This window comes from Haliotis rufescens, unplaced genomic scaffold (assembly GCF_023055435.1).
Source record: "Haliotis rufescens isolate VD_foot unplaced genomic scaffold, xgHalRufe1.0.p SCAF_5, whole genome shotgun sequence".
NCBI lineage: Eukaryota > Metazoa > Mollusca > Gastropoda > Lepetellida > Haliotidae > Haliotis > Haliotis rufescens.
This window is the reverse complement of record NW_025964223.1, coordinates 39584147-39602613: the sequence shown is the minus strand read 5'-3', so window position 1 is coordinate 39602613 and position 18467 is coordinate 39584147. Positions and strand designations below refer to the sequence as shown.

The 18467-nt window shown below is 40.1% G+C and overlaps 1 protein-coding gene across 2 annotated transcripts in view; it reads left to right on the top strand.

Moving 5' to 3' along the window:
- Positions 1–18467, top strand: part of LOC124112441 (cation-independent mannose-6-phosphate receptor-like) — a 77530-nt gene that overhangs the window by 4633 nt on the left and 54430 nt on the right. For both annotated transcript variants that reach the window (XM_048384018.1, XM_048384019.1), the window contains exons 4-16: positions 1060–1262; positions 2376–2538; positions 4121–4307; positions 5083–5186; positions 7295–7459; positions 9365–9487; positions 10010–10162; positions 11803–11940; positions 12454–12628; positions 15987–16274; positions 16381–16552; positions 16870–17043; positions 17962–18177. In XM_048384018.1, the coding sequence (XP_048239975.1) occupies positions 1060–1262; positions 2376–2538; positions 4121–4307; positions 5083–5186; positions 7295–7459; positions 9365–9487; positions 10010–10162; positions 11803–11940; positions 12454–12628; positions 15987–16274; positions 16381–16552; positions 16870–17043; positions 17962–18177 (2261 nt within the window). The remainder of the gene's footprint in view (positions 1–1059; positions 1263–2375; positions 2539–4120; positions 4308–5082; positions 5187–7294; positions 7460–9364; positions 9488–10009; positions 10163–11802; positions 11941–12453; positions 12629–15986; positions 16275–16380; positions 16553–16869; positions 17044–17961; positions 18178–18467) is intronic.

Here is an 18467-nt window from a genome sequence, read left to right as displayed (position 1 = left end):
CATATTTTTGGAAACATGTTGTGTCTTGTGTTTAGGTGTACACAATGGAAACTCGGATACTGATATCCTCTTTACGCCCTTAATCATTTTGCTTACCATATTTACAGTGTTGGTATTTTGTATTTCTGTGAAGACACAATGATAGGAAATAATAATATGGATTATAACATAATAATGATTAAGATATTTTACATCTCATTTACAAGGCTAAAACTTGTGAACTTAATAATACTGTAATAGTCCCTTTGGCCATTCATATTTTTCCATTTTTAGTCAATAAAGTGTTTGGAATGAACATGATAAAGCATAAAAGTCCGGGATTCTGATCATAGCCCAAATATTAACCTAAATTTGACATGTTTAACATTTTTTAAGTTTGAAGATTAAGGTGTACCTAGATTTATATAATAGAGGAAAAAACTAATGGACCCTTTGACGTTGTAATTTTCATTTTACAAGTAAGCATTATAATTATTCTATTATCAAATCAGTGTTGGAGCCTGAAAGGTATTTGCACAATATGAAGAGTAAAAATTTAAGAATTGTTCTTAGTCGATTTAGATGTGGTAACCACAAACTGGCTGTTGAAATTGGGCGGTGGGGAGGAGTTGCTAGAGAGGATAGAGTATGTAAATATTGTTTTGATAATCTGAGTGTATCAATTGTGGAGGATGAAGTTCATTTTATTACATCATGTTACTTGTATAACAAATTCAGAAATATGCTTTTGCCAAGTATTTGTACTAGTAATCTTTGTACTCTCGACAAATTTGAGAAAGTTATGACAGATAATTCTTTGTCAGAATCTTTAGCACTGTATATTGTTAAATGCACGCAGGCAAGGCAGGTTTATCTCATAGGTTAAAGGGAGACAACTCTGTATACAATTTACGAATTCTTCACCTCCTCTTGATGATTATAGTAGATCTCTTCTTAATGATTGTAATTGTTGTTTGTAAATCAAAATTGTTGTGACTTGATTATATACACATGTACTCTGGGCTGGAGGCCTTTATTACAGAATAAAAGAGTCTTGAGTCTTGTAATTTTCATTTTAAGATCCGTCCAGCAAATGTCCTGTTGGCTCAAGTGCGTGTCGGATCCTTGATGGCAAGGGGGAGGATATGGGCCAGCCATTTGGCGGTCTACAGCACTCTGTTGACGGCAACCTGTTGCTGCAGTATAAGACTTCTGTAAAGCCAGCTGGATGTGTGGACAATCCAACTACAACTATAACATTTGTGTGTCCTGCCAGAGGAGGGGTAAGTGCACATGTCTAGAGAGTATAAAAATGTTGGAAAGACAAAGATATACCGTATTCACCGTAATAAGCGCCCCCGCTCTTATAAGTGCCCATGGCGATATTTGCTAATATATTGGCTAGTGAACAATCCCAATTAGCACCCCTTCCGATTGATCAATGTACACAAGACTTATTTATTCGTGTATAATACACCCTCATGTGATATATGCACCCTTAATTATGGGCAATTGAATACTGGAAAATATATGTCATGTATGATACACACATACTTTTCTTTTGTGTCATTTCAGGCTGTCAGCATAAGCTACAAAATTTACAATCTTTCAACTCTGTTTTTTTTTCTCACCAAAATTATATTCTAATAAGAGCCCCCTATTTCTAATTTTTGGAGCACTGCGAGCTCTTAGTAAGTCAAATACGGTACATATATATAGTTTGCCCTTACAAAGATAAAGGTGATGTTATTGAAATGTACTTTCAGTTGAAACAAGTCACCATCAATACCATTGAAAGCTTGCCTGACAGAAAGAATTAGATCACAGTGTTTTGATAACACCAATTTGAGGAAGGAAAATAAATGAAATTTTGATCAGTGCAATATTTTCTCTTTCCCATTAAATACATAGAGAAGCTGACTAATGTAGCCATAGACAATTAACTAATTAATCAAAATAATTGTATGTTTATTTTTAGATGAGTTTGAATATTGACATAGGGAAATGCATGAAATGTGTAGGCATTGATAATTATTTCTTTAAAGTTGAAAAGCTTTTCGACTCATAATAAACACACACATGCATGTTATGTTGAAGAAAACCCATCACCCCTCAGTTTTTCCCATTTGACCTTTGAAACCATCTCCTGATGACTCTTGTTATCATGGTTATCGTATTCAAAAACAACATTTGTTTAACTAGACTGTTAATATACCCATGATGCATTTTAGAGATCACTTTCAGTTCATCATCGACACTGGTTGTTTAGACAAATCTGGAAAGTGAGTTACCAATGACAGTAAGCCTCACTGAATTGTGTGTTCAAAGAATGCTAAGTGAATTGATACAATATAAAACCCTGAACAGTGTGTGTATTCTGCCTCCTTGACTTTCAGAGTAAGGATCCTCTGCTGATTGATGACAGACTCTGTCACAACCAGATCGAGTGGAAGACAGAGTATGCATGTCCAGAATCCTCACTGACCAGTGACACATGTATGCTTACCCAGGAAAACCACCACATCGACATTGATCTTTCCCCTCTTAGAAAGCCACTTGGTAAGTAGGGGTGACCGTTACATAATGTCTAGTGCACCACATTTGGATGTGTGTTGTGCAAGGGTGACTGTTTGGGGTAGCAGTAGTACGGAGAGAGCTGGGATGTCAGTTTTCTATTTTCTTTCTTCTTTATTTTGCAAAGGAATTTTGTACATGGGTCAGGGTTTGTCAGTGAGTCAAGCATGTCAGTGACTCAATGTTCGTCAGTGAGTCAAGGTTTGTTGTCAGTAAGTCAAGGCTTGTTGTCAGTGAGTCAATGTTTGTCAAAGAGTCAAGGTTTGTTGTCAGTGAGTCAAGGTTTGTTGTCAGTGAGTCAGTGTTTGTCAAAGAGTCAAGGTTTGTTGTCAGTGAGTCAAAGTTTGTTGTCAGTGAGTCAATGTTTGTCAAAGAGTCAAGGTTTGTTGTCAAAGAGTCAAGGCTTGTTGTCAGTGAGTCAATGTTTGTCAAAGAGTCAAGGTTTGTTGTCAAAGAGTCAAGGCTTGTTGTCAGTGTGTCAATGTTTGTCAGTGAGTCAAGGCTTGTTGTCAGTGAGTCAAAGCTTGTTGTCAGTGAGTCAATGTTTGTCAAAGAGTCAAGGTTTGTTGTCAGTGAGTCAAGGCTTGTTGTCAGTGAGTCAATGTTTGTCAAAGAGTCAAGGTTTGTTGTCAGTGAGTCAAGGCTTGTTGTCAGTGAGTCAATGTTTGTCAAAGAGTCAAGGTTTGTTGTCAGTGAGTCAATGTTTGTCAAAGAGTCAAGGATTGTTGTCAGTGAGTCAAGGCTTGTTGTCAGTGAGTCAATGTTTGTCAAAGAGTCAAGGTTTGTTGTCAAAGAGTCAAGGATTGTTGTCAGTGAGTCAAGGCTTGTTGTCAGTGAGTCAATGTTTGTCAAAGAGTCAAGGTTTGTTGTCAAAGAGTCAAGGCTTGTTGTCAGTGAGTCAATGTTTGTCAAAGAGTCAAGGTTTGTTGTCAGTGAGTCAGGGTTGTCAGTGAGAGTAGCTCTGACAGTTTTGTGAATGAATTCCAACATGTCCTTTACATGCTATAAAAAAAGTTGTTTTTAATCAAGATTAACCAGACCATCATGTTGGAGGTGTTGATTTAATGACTGATTGACATTGATAGAAAATGATAGACATTGATTGAAGTCGTTATTGTTTGTGTTGTAAAATACAAGGGTTTGTTGTGAGACAGATGTGATGTCATTCTGGAGTGCTATGTTGTCTCCAGTGACATCATGATGTGGATAACATCATATGTTTCTATGGTAACGGAACCCACCTGGTTAGCAGAATGAGAAATATAACAATGATATTGTTCTGACAAATATTGATCAAACTTAATATTTCATTAGCAATGTGGTATCTATTTTTCCACAATAAAAGGCTGTTTTGGGTAAAATTTGGTATTCAGACAAAGAAAAAAGATACAGTACTTATCAAGAAAAGTATTTTAAGCAGTGAAAAATCGGGAAGATTTCCAGTAAAATAGCTTTGATTTCAGCATACATTCCCATACATGTTACATTGAACTGCTCCCCACAGACTTAGAACTGCTGATGTATGCGATACACAAAACACAGTTTTGACCGTCTGCCTGTGTTCCAGCTTCTGACCACCCATACAAGATGAACGTGTCTGACGGAAACGACCACTATGTGTATGTCCTCAATGTGTGTGATTCCCTGGGGCTGGAGTGTCCCGAGAAGAAGGACTCCGCATCAGTCTGCCAGTTGAAGGAACACGAGTCCACGTTTGCCAAGAGCCTCGGAAAGAAAGATACCATGAAACTCAGGTACAGACAATAGGATTTATCTAGACTTGCTCAGAGGTTGATATTCGGCCCATGTCTGCAGCTTGTGTCAATGGTTTAGTTCTACATTATTGCATTGAATTCAGTGTTAAAATATCTCTAAAATGATAAATATATTCTTTTTATGAAATAAATAATTTTGAACAACCTGTGAAGATTCAGGTTAGAATAGGCCTTCAGCAACCCATGCTTGCTGTAAGAGGTGACAAACAGGACCCGGTGATCAGGCTTGTTGACTTGCATGTCATCCTATCCCAGTTACATAGATTGATGCTCATGATGTCAATCACTGGATTGTTTGGTCCAGACTTGATTATTTACAGACCACTGTCATATAGCTGGAATATTGAACAAGAAATGTTCTTCTCACAATTTGTTTGCTGAGGGACGTAGTCAATCAGTGGACTCTTGGTCATGTCTTAATGTTTTTTAGATGATCCAAGGACAAATATATCAAGTCCCAATGGTTGTGGTAAGAGCCCAGTAAAATGAGGATTGGATGGTCACTTTAAAATCTACTGTTGACTCCTTTTTCAGTATTTTTAAAGTTTAACATACATAAGTATCATCATAATCATTATCATCTTAGGCACCACAATTTCATGTGAAGAGTTGCATCCCTTAGACAATCCAGGATCTGATGGCTGATTTAGATACAGTTGAGGAAAATGTTTTTTTCTTGACAATAGAAATGCACATATTTCTTAGCAGGAGCAGTGTAATTGTCTAAACACATACATACTGCTTTTTATCATAGAATGACAGATGGAGAGCTGACCTTGACCTACAAAGATGGAACAGCATGCCACACCCATTTCAGAAGGAACACCATCATCACATTCAAATGCAACATGACTGCAGGTATGTGGACTACTTGTTGTCAGAATGTCACAGTGTCCCCTGTGAAAGTATCATCAGTTTTGTCACTAAGGCCAGGCCCCTGTCCTCAAAGCGATGTTAGCACTAAGATGATCACAGCTCCCATGCTATAACATAGACTTAAGATCATCTTAGCATAAGGATAACTTTCAGAAACGGGTCCCGGAAGAAGCAATTATCATGGTTTACTGGTCAGTTCAGAGATATTGAGGTGAAGACAATAACCGCAGTTTTTCTGTCTACCCTAGGTGTAGGTCTTATCGTTACTAAATCTTTCTAGACCATTAGCTTTTAGAAAGGATGAAATTCTTATGTTTTTTTGTGGATTGTCAAGAATGATATTGCCTGGATTCTGAATGGACACATTTCCTGTCACCATTAGTCGTTTGAAGGAGCAAGAGTTGCAAGTACTTTTTAAAAAAAAGTTCACTTGGAGACAAATCCACAGGAAGTGATGCTCCCCACCTGAAAACAGTAAACATGGTGAAGGGAACCAATTCCCTGTGTTTAATTAAGAATTGTTTCAATATACTTTTGCATTTATAGAGGTATAAACCTAAAAAACAGCGTGCATGCTGTGTTTATACGTGTAGCAGTGTGTGCAAAGCCATTTTTACATTTATTACTCCATATACACAAAAACATGTCAAACAGTCAATAAATTTGTCAACAATAACAACTTCACAGACTGTTTATAAATTCATTAACACAAAAATAGCTGTTGACAATACAAAATCCGTGACATCATTCAATGCAATAATGTAACACAAGCCCCGCCTATTATATTATAATGCCCCCTTTCACTACAACCACAAATATCCCGATTCACCCCAAATCAGAAACTTTCGAAATTTGTGATGATTCGGTCACTAATGCAAACTTTCGTGCAGAAACAGTTACGACAAACGTACGATGGAGTTACAAAAACTTGTGTCTATCATTGTGTCTAATCGGGTTGAAAAATATGAAGAATGCCAGGAATGGGTTAGGAAACATGTACGAATTACAAGATTTATGTACAGATCATGCACGAATTGTAAGAATCACGTACGACTAAGTTACGAATATGCCGAATGCATGTACAAATGCAGGACTATTGCAACAAATAAGATACGACTAATACAACATATTTACGAATAGTTTAGGAAAATCAATACTTTTCCTGAAACTTCGGTATGTTGGTGGTTCCCCAAAGGATGGCCAACCCATCATTTCCACCATGGAGGTTCAATGGAGAGCACGTGTTGCTCTGGTCCTGGTCCTTGGGGAATTGTGTTGTTCTTACTTAATTCTTACATGATTGACTCGGGACATTTGTGGCTGTTATGGGATTTTTTCGGGTAGAGGACAAGAAATTTTGGGAGCCACGAATCGATAAGAATAGCCAAGAATGCAAAAGAATCAATTACGAAGCAGTTACGGAACATAAGAATTAATTACGAATGGATTACGATACACCCCTGACATTGCAATTCGGGGACCCTTCAACAAAAGTTTTCAACGAACTGTACAAATGTTTGGGAATCATATAAGATTCACTTAAGAACTTCAAGAAATGGTTCTACGAACATGAAAAATTTCGTATTCAGGGTGATTTGGGATATTCGTGGTTGTGGTGAAATGGGGGCATTAGCCAGTTAGAAAATAATAATCTGATAGTAGGTATATGGAAATATTTTAGGTTTATGGAAATAAATGCAAAAATATTGCATGTGGTTAGCCACGGAATCACTTGCAATTTGTCTATAAATCCTGGAGGTGATGTTCCCCCACAGGAGCCAAAGGGACCCAATCTGTAGAGCAGCAAATGCGTCACCTTAGAGATGTTAGAGGACAGACCACCTGTGCCCCCTGTTACCTTTGATCTGTCAGCACCATGCCTGTGCTCATAGGTGTCACTGAAGTGGCAACAAGATGACCATGGTCGTTTTGGTCTCCTCATGCAATAACCAAAATCATTATTATTAAGTCCAGGAATGTTCAATGTTTCATCAATTGATGTTCTAAAATATCTTTGATTACATCAATACACCATCAGTATAATAATGAGAACAAACAGCCAATTTCACTGTTGCCTTTTCCCCCCACAGCTAACAACGGTCATGGCTGGCCAGTGTTTCGGGAGGCTAACAACTGCACCTACCTGTTTGACTGGGAGACAAAGTACGCATGTGAGAACCGTCTCGCCATGGGGGCTTGTCGGGTTGATCACAACCAGCAGCGATATGACCTGTCAGCCCTCGTCAGGAACTCGGGTGAGTGGGTTCATTTTCGTTTTTCGAATTCACCTTATTACTTTTGGCTCACATCGACCACAATATATCATGTTTTACCTTCAGCTGATCAAGAAGGTTATATCTCTATTTCACTTCTGAACATGTGTAAGGCTAAAAAAAATAATATATTCCTGGTTCTCAGGCACCGCCGCATCATCATAAAGTCTGCCGCACATTTCGTTTTTATTTTTCATTTAAAAAAAAAATCCTTATATATTCCGCGTCTCGAACACACAACCTTATCAGTGAAATGCTACAATACTTAAAAAACAATGCCTTCCAATAAAACATGCAGTTACTTCCCTTTCCATGCGCACTGCTTTACTGCGCATCTCGTGTGTTATGGTCAAAGCGACAATAGGAGTTTGTGTGCTTGTTTTGCTGTTTGCAATTTTGGTCAATGAAAACATTAAATTTGCGATACAACATCACTAGACATGATGATGGTATTCAAATACAAATTCAGTGGTATTTGTGTACTGTATGAGGGACAATGTTGCATACGCAGAGGTTATTTGTCTCGTAAAATAAGCGGGTAATCGATACTACCCCGTCTATAAAGCAAATCGGAATGAAGCACATCACTAGTGCATACAAGATCCCTACATTTGCAATAAGAATGTGTTTTGTCTTCCGCAGAAAAAAATCGTAGCCCTTCATTGAATTCAGGGAAACGGAATAGATTATAACAATGAAACTTGGCCAATACAAATTTGAAATTTGAGATAAGACATCACTAAATGTAATGATTTGCCGATTAAATTGTATTTCCTGTTCTGATTGGCATTGTTTTATATGCAGAGATTAAGATTACCGTGCCTCTTGTCTCGTAAACTGAGCCGGAAGTAGCAGTCAGCTGTACACACGTTTCTTGGAATCTACCGGTGATTCGGTAAAAAATTACCCAATAATATAACTTTAAAGAATTTTGAAAAAATGAGTGGAATGTTGTATCGGAAACTATTATTTTATCAGGATTAATTTATTCCAATATCATGTTCGTTGCAGCTTTACTATTATATATGTGAAATAAATTAATAACCATAAGTGTAGCACTTTGGTTCAGCTGATCGCCAATCACTGTCAATGCTCTCGCGCCCGCGATTGTGAAAACTTTATGTTGACATATAATAGTCAAACTACAACAAATATGACTTTCAGCGATTCAGTGTATGGCACTTATGATATATATATCCATTCTATCCACTAAAGTTTGTTTCAAGGCGTCAATAGCGGTAATATGACCGCGGTTGCTGTAAATAACGGTGAGTTGTGCGATCTTCCTATCACTTCACTTACGATTTTGCCGAAATGAATTGAAACTATATTGATTGGAATGTTGAATAAAATTAATGAATAGATTACAAACCTAACTCCAGATATATTATGAACTCTTTTTACAACCAGACAGTGTAATTACATGATTAATTTGCGTACTCCAGATTTCTTGACATGGAATTCCGGTGTTATGTGCGCACAGTAATGGTTTTGTGTTGCAAAAAAAACACATAAAAAACTCAACCCTGTGTATAAGACACACACGATATTTCAAAAGCTATTGCCTGAGAACCAATTTCATTTTATTTTTTCAACCTAAGGGAGGTTTTAACCCTTTCTTTACTGTAAGGTATTATATTTTCAATGACATAATTTAAATTGAGAAAAGGGCCATGCTTGCTGTCTTGTATTATAGTGACAATAGTTTCAAACTTAGTCATATCCGTAAATGTCTCTTCAGACATTGTCTGGTGGACACCATGTTGTAGGTTGAAAGAGGTGTTACATATATGAAAATTCATCAAATGTCCCTGGATCATTTGTACATGGCATGGCCATGATAATATCTATGACTAAACCTTGAACACTTCTTCCCCCCCCACGCAGGTTCAAACTGGGTGGCCCTGGACGGTGAGAACCAGTATGAGCAGTCTCACTACTACGTCAACGTCTGCAACGACGTCCTCAACATCACCACAGGCTGCACCGCCAGCAGTATCTGCAGGAAAGGTATTCTCACTTAATACAAAACACATTTTGAAGTGATCTGTTTGTTCCTTTGGAGCAATGATGATGTAAAGAAAGGCCCTACTGAGATGGATTGGAAGTCGCATATATTGCCAACAGTAACAAACATAGTTCTCGGCCCCATTCCTTGACTGACTTTAGTGTTGGACTATTCAAACTTCAGTACAGTCTTTGCACTAAAATTGTTTTGATGACATAGCAAGGATTTCAAATTTGAGTACATTTTAGAAAATAGTTTCAGTCTTTTGAACAGTTTCAGTTTGAAAAGCAAGATAAAGGTCATATTTTGCCATGTAGTACACTGTTCACATGATTTGAGCTTCTGAATCAAGAACAACATTGTTTATCAGAAATTACTTTGATTGACTACGTTGTTTTTCTGTATAGGTTCAATGTTTGATGAAGGAGGTAGCAACTGCACAGCTACAACTGGTTATTATTGAACAGTTATGTGTATCTGCTTCTGCTTCATGTTCAGTTGTTGCATGAGGGGTCTTGTTGCAGATGCTAAAGGTAATACCAAGAAGCTTGGCCGATTCGCACAGGCTCCAAAATATGATCCCTCATCTAAGACACTCCAGATAACCTACACAGGGGGGGACAGCTGCCAGCCGGGCAAGACCACCTCCTCCAGAATAACCTTCATATGTAAACCAGGTGAGATAAAGGGGGTAGGGGGTGAACATCAGGTGAGATATAGGGGGAAGGGGGTGAACATCAGGTGAGATATAGGGGGTGAACATCAGGTGAGATGTAGGGGGTGAACATCAGGTGAGATAAAGAGGGTAGGGGTGAACATCAGGTGAGATAAAGGGGGTAGGGGGTCAACATCAGGTGAGATATAGGGGGTAGGGGGGTGAACATCAGGTGAGATATAGGGGGTAGGGGTGAACATCAGGTGAGATAAAGGGGGTAGGGGTGAACATCAGGTGAGATAAAGGGGGTAGGGGGTCAACATCAGGTGAGATAAAGGGGGTAGGGGGTCAACATCAGGTGAGATGTAGGGGTGAACATCAGGTGAGATATAGGGGGTAGGGGTGAACATCAGGTGAGATAAAGGGGGTAGGGGTGAACATCAGGTGAGATAAAGGGGGTAGGGGTGAACATCAGGTGAGATATAGGGGGTAGGGGTGAACATCAGGTGAGATATAGGGGGTAGGGGGTGAACATCAGGTGAGATATAGGGGGTAGGGGGTGAACATCAGGTGAGATGTAGGGGGTGAACATCAGGTGAGATGTAGGGGTGAACATCAGGTGAGATGTAGGGGTGAACATCAGGTGAGAAATAGGGGGTAGGGGGTGAACATCAGGTGAGATATAGGGGGTAGGGGGTGAACATCAGGTGAGATATAGGGGGTAGGGGGTGAACATCAGGTGAGATATAGGGGGAAGAGGATGAACATCAGGTGAGATATAGGGGGGAGGGGGTGAACATCAGGTGAGATAAAGGGGGTAGGGGTGAACATCAGGTGAGATATAGGGGGAAGGGGGTGCACATCAGGTGAGATATAGGGGGTAGGGGTGAACATCAGTTGAGATAAAGGGGGTAGGGGGTCAACATCAGGTGAGATATAGGGGGTGAACATCAGGTGAGATATAGGGGGTATGGGGGGTGAACATCAGGTGAGATATAGGGGGTATGGGGGGTGAACATCAGGTGAGATATAGGGGGTAGGGGGTGAACATCAGGTGAGATATAGGGGGAAGGGGCTGCACATCAGGTGAGATATAGGGGGTTCGGGGTTGAACACCAGGTCAGGTATAAGGGGTTTGGGGTTGCACACCATGTAAGATAATATAAGAGGAGTGGGGGTTGAACACCAGGTGAGATATTGGAGGTTGGGGTTACACACCACGTGTGAGATAAACGGGTGGGGTTGAACACCATGTGAGATATAGGGGGTTTAGGGTTGAACACCAGGTGAGATAGGGGGGATGGAGGGTTAACACCAGGTGAGATATAGGGGGGTAGGGGGTGAACATCAAGTGAGATATACGGAGCCAGAGTTTTTTTGGTTGTTGCAGTGTGTGACGTGGTTGATTGTGTGTGACGTGGTTGATTGTGTGTGACGTGGTTGATTGTGGGGTGGGTTATCTCAACTCTCCTTTCACCTCAAGTATTATTTCAGCCAGCTCAATCATTGTCTCTTGTTGTCTCGTACATTTAAACATCTTCGTCATCTTGTTATGTCAAGTTTTGCGAATACCCAAGATCACTGATTTGCTGAATCATTTTTTTTCCTTGACTTGTGGGGTGTTTTGGGATAACATAGTAATGCCTTGGGTTTGTCCATCAGGAGACTTGGAGAGTGGTCCGGTTCTCATCCAGGAGACAGATGACAAGTGCATGTATGAGTTTGAATGGCACACTGCTGCAGCTTGTGTATTGTCAAAGAAGAAAGGATCCAACTGTAAAGTCTTTGACGATGATGCAGGTAGGATTTCATTGACTTAAAGAGATCTTGAAGAACTCTGTATTGACAAGGGTGCACAGGCAGCCCCGTTGTCTAAGGCTCCACAATTTGCCATGCAGAGTTGCATACCTTTGACATGCCTGGATCATGGGTTAAGTCCTAGATTGTGATCTTTGGTTTGTCAGCCATGGGTTTCACCCAAGTGAAAACGGACCTGCATTACTTTGAGCTTTCCTGACATGTGACGCTCACACGCTGTCATGTGACTGAAATACTGTTCAAAGCAGCGTTAAACAAGGTTCTTTGGCTGATTGCCAGCCATTGTGCGTCAGTGGCATGGAGTGTTGCTGTGGCGTTAAACAACGCGCACTCACTCTGAATATAAGTTTGTTAAAAGTCTTTTTGCAATAACCAGGACAGATTATGTTGTGAATTTTGATAGGAGGGTAAATTAAAAGATATTTTGTTTGGTGGATTTGTCGGTATTTGCTGAGATAAGTCCGAATTGCAGATGTGATGTTCTACTGTTGCTAGGTTACAGTTTTGACCTGTCCCGTCTCAAGAAGCCAGACGGGAAGTACTACAAGGTCTCCGAGAGCAGCAACATGTATGACTTCTTCCTGAATGTGTGCGGCGCCGTCACTGGCTCCAAATGTGACACAGGACACACCAACACGGCCGTGTGTCAAGTCAAAAAAGCTGATAAAAGGTACTTGTACTTCAGTCTCCTAGATAGCATGGTCTTTTGTCATTGTTGCATCTCGATGGAGATTCCTGGTCAGAATGAGTTCCAACGAATCCATGTTTTTCATGAGAGCCAGAGTTTTTCAAAGGATTGGGTTGTTGCAGTGTGTGGCATGGTTGATTGTGTGCGATGTGGTTGTGTGTGACCTGGTTGATTGTGTGCCATGTGGTTGTGTGTGATGTGGTTGATTGTGTGATGTGCTTGATTGTGTGTGACATGCTTGACTGTGTGTGACGTAGTTGATTGTGTGTGACGTGGTTGTGTGTGTGACCTGGTTGATTTTGTGTGACCTGGTTGATTGTGTGTGACATGGTTGATTGTGTGACTTGGTTGATTGTGTGTGACATGGTTGATTGTATGTGACATGGTTGATTGTGTGTGACATGGTTGATTTTTGTGACATGGTTGATTGTGTGACATGGTTGATTGTGTGTGACGTGGTTGATTGTGTGTGACATGGTTGATTGTGTGTGTGATGTGGTTGTGTATGACATGGTTGATTGTGTAATGTGGTTGATTGTGTGTGACGTGGTTGATTGTGTGACATGGTTGATTGTGTGTGACATGGTTGATTGTGTGTGACATGGTTGATTGTGTGTCATCACACTTACTGGAGTTTATCTTTGCTTATTTTGACAAATGGCCTCCCAGATTAAATTATATTGCAGGACAATCTCTGACTGTTAATCTCCATCCCTCCCCCCACCCCCCTGGGAACGCTGGGTTAGAACTGCTCCCAAGCTACCTCTGCTGGTCGTGGGAGGAAACTTTAATGGATGAGGTGGTCAGGTGACTTTGTTGATTATGTGTTGATCGATTGGTTCAACTGACGTGGGTGTTGCTCATGTCAATCACTGGTTTATCTGGTTAAGACTCATGTATTGTTTACATGCCGCCTCATATAGCTGGAATATTGGTTTGTGTGCATTGAGCTACAAAGGAACAAACCACTTTTTGACAAGATCATGGAGGCAAGGAGAATATGTTCAGCTCTTCAGGATAAAATATGCTTCTAAGGCCTGACCTATCTGAGTACTTACTGAAGGCAGGTGAGGGAATAAATGGAAATAAGGATCTCTTTTAAATAAAATGCAGCAGTTTGGGGTTCATATTTTAGGTGGGGAAAATTTCTATCCTTTCGCTGGAGGGAGAGGTAATTACCACAGTTAAAAGGTCAATGTAACTGTAGATTATGACAACAGGTTACTAGACATGATAGTTTCCTGTTACAGAATGTTTTCTTGTTGAAAGATTGTGACAAAGTGGCAGGTGGATCCGTCAAACAAGGAATTAAATGAGTCTGGTCTTATGATAGAACACTGTTTGTGTGCTAATTTTGTTTGTTTTGTTTGTTTGGTTATTGTCAGCAATATTCCCGCTATATGACGGCGGTCTGTAAGTAATCAAATCTGGACCAGACAATCCAGTGATTAACATCATGGACATCAATCCACGCGATTGGGATATGATGACATGCATCCATATAGTCAGCGAGCCTGACCATCCGATCCCATTAGTTGCCTCTTACGACAAGCGTAGTTGCACGGTGCGGAAAGCATAGGTTGATGAAGACCTATTCAACCCCTGATCTTCAAGGATTGCTAATATTGTGGAAAAAAGGGATACAATATTTGGTGTTCACGTAATTCTCTTAATGTGCAGCAGTAGCCTGTCGATGAAGACGTGTGTCAATGAATATTGATGCGACTCCCCCCCCCAACCTAGAAATTTAAGAGAGAGAAGATGTGTCCCAACATGTGTACAATGTGTGAAGCCCATTTCTGGTGTCCCCCGCAGTGATATTGCTGGAATATTGATAAAAGCGGCGTAAAACCATACTCACTCACTCACTTGTATAGTGACCTGCATGCATCATGATGCAAGTGTGTGTGCATCAGGGGTCCGGAAAATTTAAAATCCCAATCGGACATTTGCATTTAGGCCACGCCCCCTTCAAATAGCGTATTTTAGTATTTTAGACTTTTCACACACATTACAAGTTTACGTATTCATAATATAATGAATTATGAATTGTTTCAATTTAAATTGTTTAATTCACCGGACAATTAATAACAAATAATATCATTTTAGATTTTCATGGAAAACATACGTTTGTTTCTGTTATAATAACGATCTGTTAACGTAGTGAACGGTCTAATTAATATTCATCAGTCTGCTCAAGTGTAAGCGTTGTAACATTTGGATCGAGACTATTATCCCATATTTGGTTATCACGTGACCTCACGGGAAAAGGTTTTTTTTAAACTAAAGATTTTTTTTAAAACAAGACAGATAATTTAATCACAAATACTAAAATATCGTTGATAGCAATAGTTATTTGAATACTTTTTTCATCTGTACTTAATTATTGACCATAAAAAAATTGGATATCGATCGTCCGAGAAAGCAAAATGGCGGTCAATCAAGATTCAATATACGACTAGCTACTGAAAACAATAAAATCTGCAAATCCTCATTGTATGTCAACCAAGTGAAAGTCGTTAGCCACGACTTACAAAATGATCGTCCAGACTTTGAGGGTTTGGCAGATCCGCTCGACTGATCTGCATCGGTCGACTGGCTGTCATCACGCTTTCGCTTCTTGTCTGAGGTTACGTATCGTAGCATTGTGAGGATAATGAGGTACATCGATGATGCAAGGTATTAATGTACAGTTGTAAACACCTTTCACTCAAATTAACAAGATGTTCTCAGTAATTAATCCTCGATTAATCAGTGTCAACTCAGTTTATTGCCTATTACAGTGATTGACCGATAGGACTATCATGTAGGTACGATGTATTTACAGCAATCAAAACAAACAAAGCTTGTCAGTGTAGTTAATCTTCATTGTGTTGCAACTGTAGACAGAAACTGCTCAGTCCTAACTGTTGATCATGTCCGGTCAAAATTTAAGAATGTCCGGACAATACTTTTTAAAATGTCCGGTAAGCAATATTTTAAAACAGACATTTGAGATTCCCAATCGGACATGTCCGGCGCATATGACGGTTTCCGGACCCCTGGTGTGCATGTGTGCTTGTACTAGTCCTTGTTTTATCTCCTAATGCCGAGTTCCATGTAACATACGGGGTAATAACAAGTAGCATCTTTTGACGATTTTGGCATGATGTGACCAGGGATCGAAGCCCCGAAGCAGTTACTGCATCCACTCAACCATTGAGGCGGTCCTCGTGCAGGGACAAGAAGTAGTTGCCTTGAAATGTTTTGCATCACAGAAATACAGAAGTTGGACTCCATGTATATGTTGTCTCTTAACTAAAAGACTGCTTTGCTATCAATCTATCCCTCCTTGACACAGCATCTACCACAAGACTGGGGAGCCCAACGGTGACATCACATACTTCGACGGCATGATCAACCTCACCTACAGTAACGGCGACAGCTACAACAACGCTGGCCATACCCCCAGACAGACTGAGATTGCCTTCCTGTGTGACTCCACCAAGGGTGAGGGCAGCCCAGAGTTTGTCAGCGAGGCCAACTACACATACACCTTCAAGTGGTACACAGCCTACGCTTGTCCAGCCCAGCCGATCGAGTGTGTGTACGAGGACAAGGTCAACAATAAACAGTATGACTTGTCCAGGTGAGGCGTGTTTGCATCTTATTTTTCAAGACCTTATTTTATTTTCAATTAAAAGCTTAAGAACAAAACAATTCTGTAACACTCCAACACTGTACCATACTTGCAGATTGTCAATGTCGGAGACCAAAGACAACTGGATGGTGGTTGGGGATAACACTGATACTTCACGCAGATTCTACATCAACGTGTGCAGGCCGGTCAACCCCGTGCATGTGGATAGTGGTCAGTCGTGCGGAGCATTTGCTGCGGCTTGTGAGACCAAAGTCAAGGATGGCAAGGTAGGAAACAAGTTTGTAAAATGGAAATTATATTTAATATAAGGGTTGTTTTAACACTTTCTAGAATGTATTAAGCTTTTTGGCTACCATACCTTGATATAAAAGACTAGTCTATTCCTATATCTTTTGGGAATTGTAATTATTCTAATGATTTTGAAATTAATGGTAGTAATAATAATAACCCTATATTGCAAATCCTTGAAACTAAAATCATAACATTGTTTTGCCTCTTGAGCTCATTATTTGGTAAAACTTGCATCGTGCAATTTACTTTGTATGGATGATGTGAAGCATATTTGTGGTCATGGTTGCTACAGGAAACTGTCGTGCACAGCAGCCTGGGCGAGGCACGAGTGGGTCCCACATCGGATGGAGACCACCCAGGTCAGCTGATGCTGAGGTACACAGGCGGAGACCAGTGTGTGGACCAAGCCGGGCACAACACAACAATGACCACAGTCATACACTTCAGCTGTGCCAAGGGCAAGGTGGTACGTACTGATGTTGATGAAGGCAGCTCTTACACCGGCTCCGATGCTGAAATGTTTCCCCTGGTGGGGCATGCATATACTCCCTGTCCTCAGTACCTGATTGCTTTGGGGATTGGATGGCCAGCCCCTTGGGTGCTGAGCATATCTATATAGATTTCTTATATGAGATATTAACATTATTTACAGCCTCTTTAAGGATGTTAGTAAAAGGTACTCACTTTAAATATATTTACCAGTATTTAAATAATGATGACTCACACAATAGAATCCGACCGCGGCAAAGTCGGTCAAATCCAATTCATGAACAGGGGGGTTACATTTGGTATTTCCCGCATATTCTCATAAGTTTAACGTGGATTATCTGTACCTTTTCTGCCAATACCAGTTGTCATATCTCTCCCACATTTGGGTGCAATTATTCGGCCATTGCATTCATCTGCGCTGTCTAGCTACATATATGGGGAACAACTCACTACAGACACTTCTCTCTCAAAAATAACCTCGTCCAATTTACAACGTCATCAAGTTGCAAGTACTTGTTCGAATCTCCAGAAATGACGTTATTACAGAACAAGGTCTTGTCGTGAAATAAACCGCGCTTCGTTCTTCATTGTTCTTTGCGATTTATTGTGTAGCTGTTACGAAAAAGTTTCCATTGAAACTGAGTGATTCCCCGGTTTCATGTTTATTCCTCTATAGTAAAGTACAAGTTTGATGAACGTCTAGTGCAACAGATTGGACACTAACCCCCTTCTTTGTTCAATGGACAGTTTAATTAAATCATTTTGATTTGAAAAATACCTTTGTTAGAAATACTTAAATGGCTTAATTAATTCCAACAGACAACCTCAAACATACACCCCCACCTAGACGTGTTGTTGACAACACTCACAATCAGCTGTTGTGTTCTGTTCCCAGACAGGAGCCCCGCTCCCGTTCATCAAGTCCGGCCCTTGTGAGTACAGCACCATCTGGAGAACGGAGGCAGCGTGCCCCATTGATGACGTCGAGACCAACACCAGCACCTGCAGCATCAAGGATCCAAATTCCAATTTCATCTACAACCTGAAGCCTCTCATGAAGAAGGGAGATGGCTTTTATAAAGTCACCGCATTTGACAAGAGGACTTTCTTGGTCAGTAACATATATATGGTAGCATTGATTCCAATTTTTTTAACAAGTCATTTGGGAATCAACAACTTATCTTGACATATTAAAATTTACATCGGAAAGTTAGGCAACACTTCATATATGAGATATAAGTCGCTATTAGAGGACCATTCCGTATTGTTAGGATAAAATCTTAGGGTCACTTCCATTGCCAATTCCACCCTTTCTTTTATTTCTGTTCAGTATTTTGTTATTTATTGAAGTGTGTTGGAAAATGGACGCTAAAAATAAATTTTAAAAATGATAAATGAATA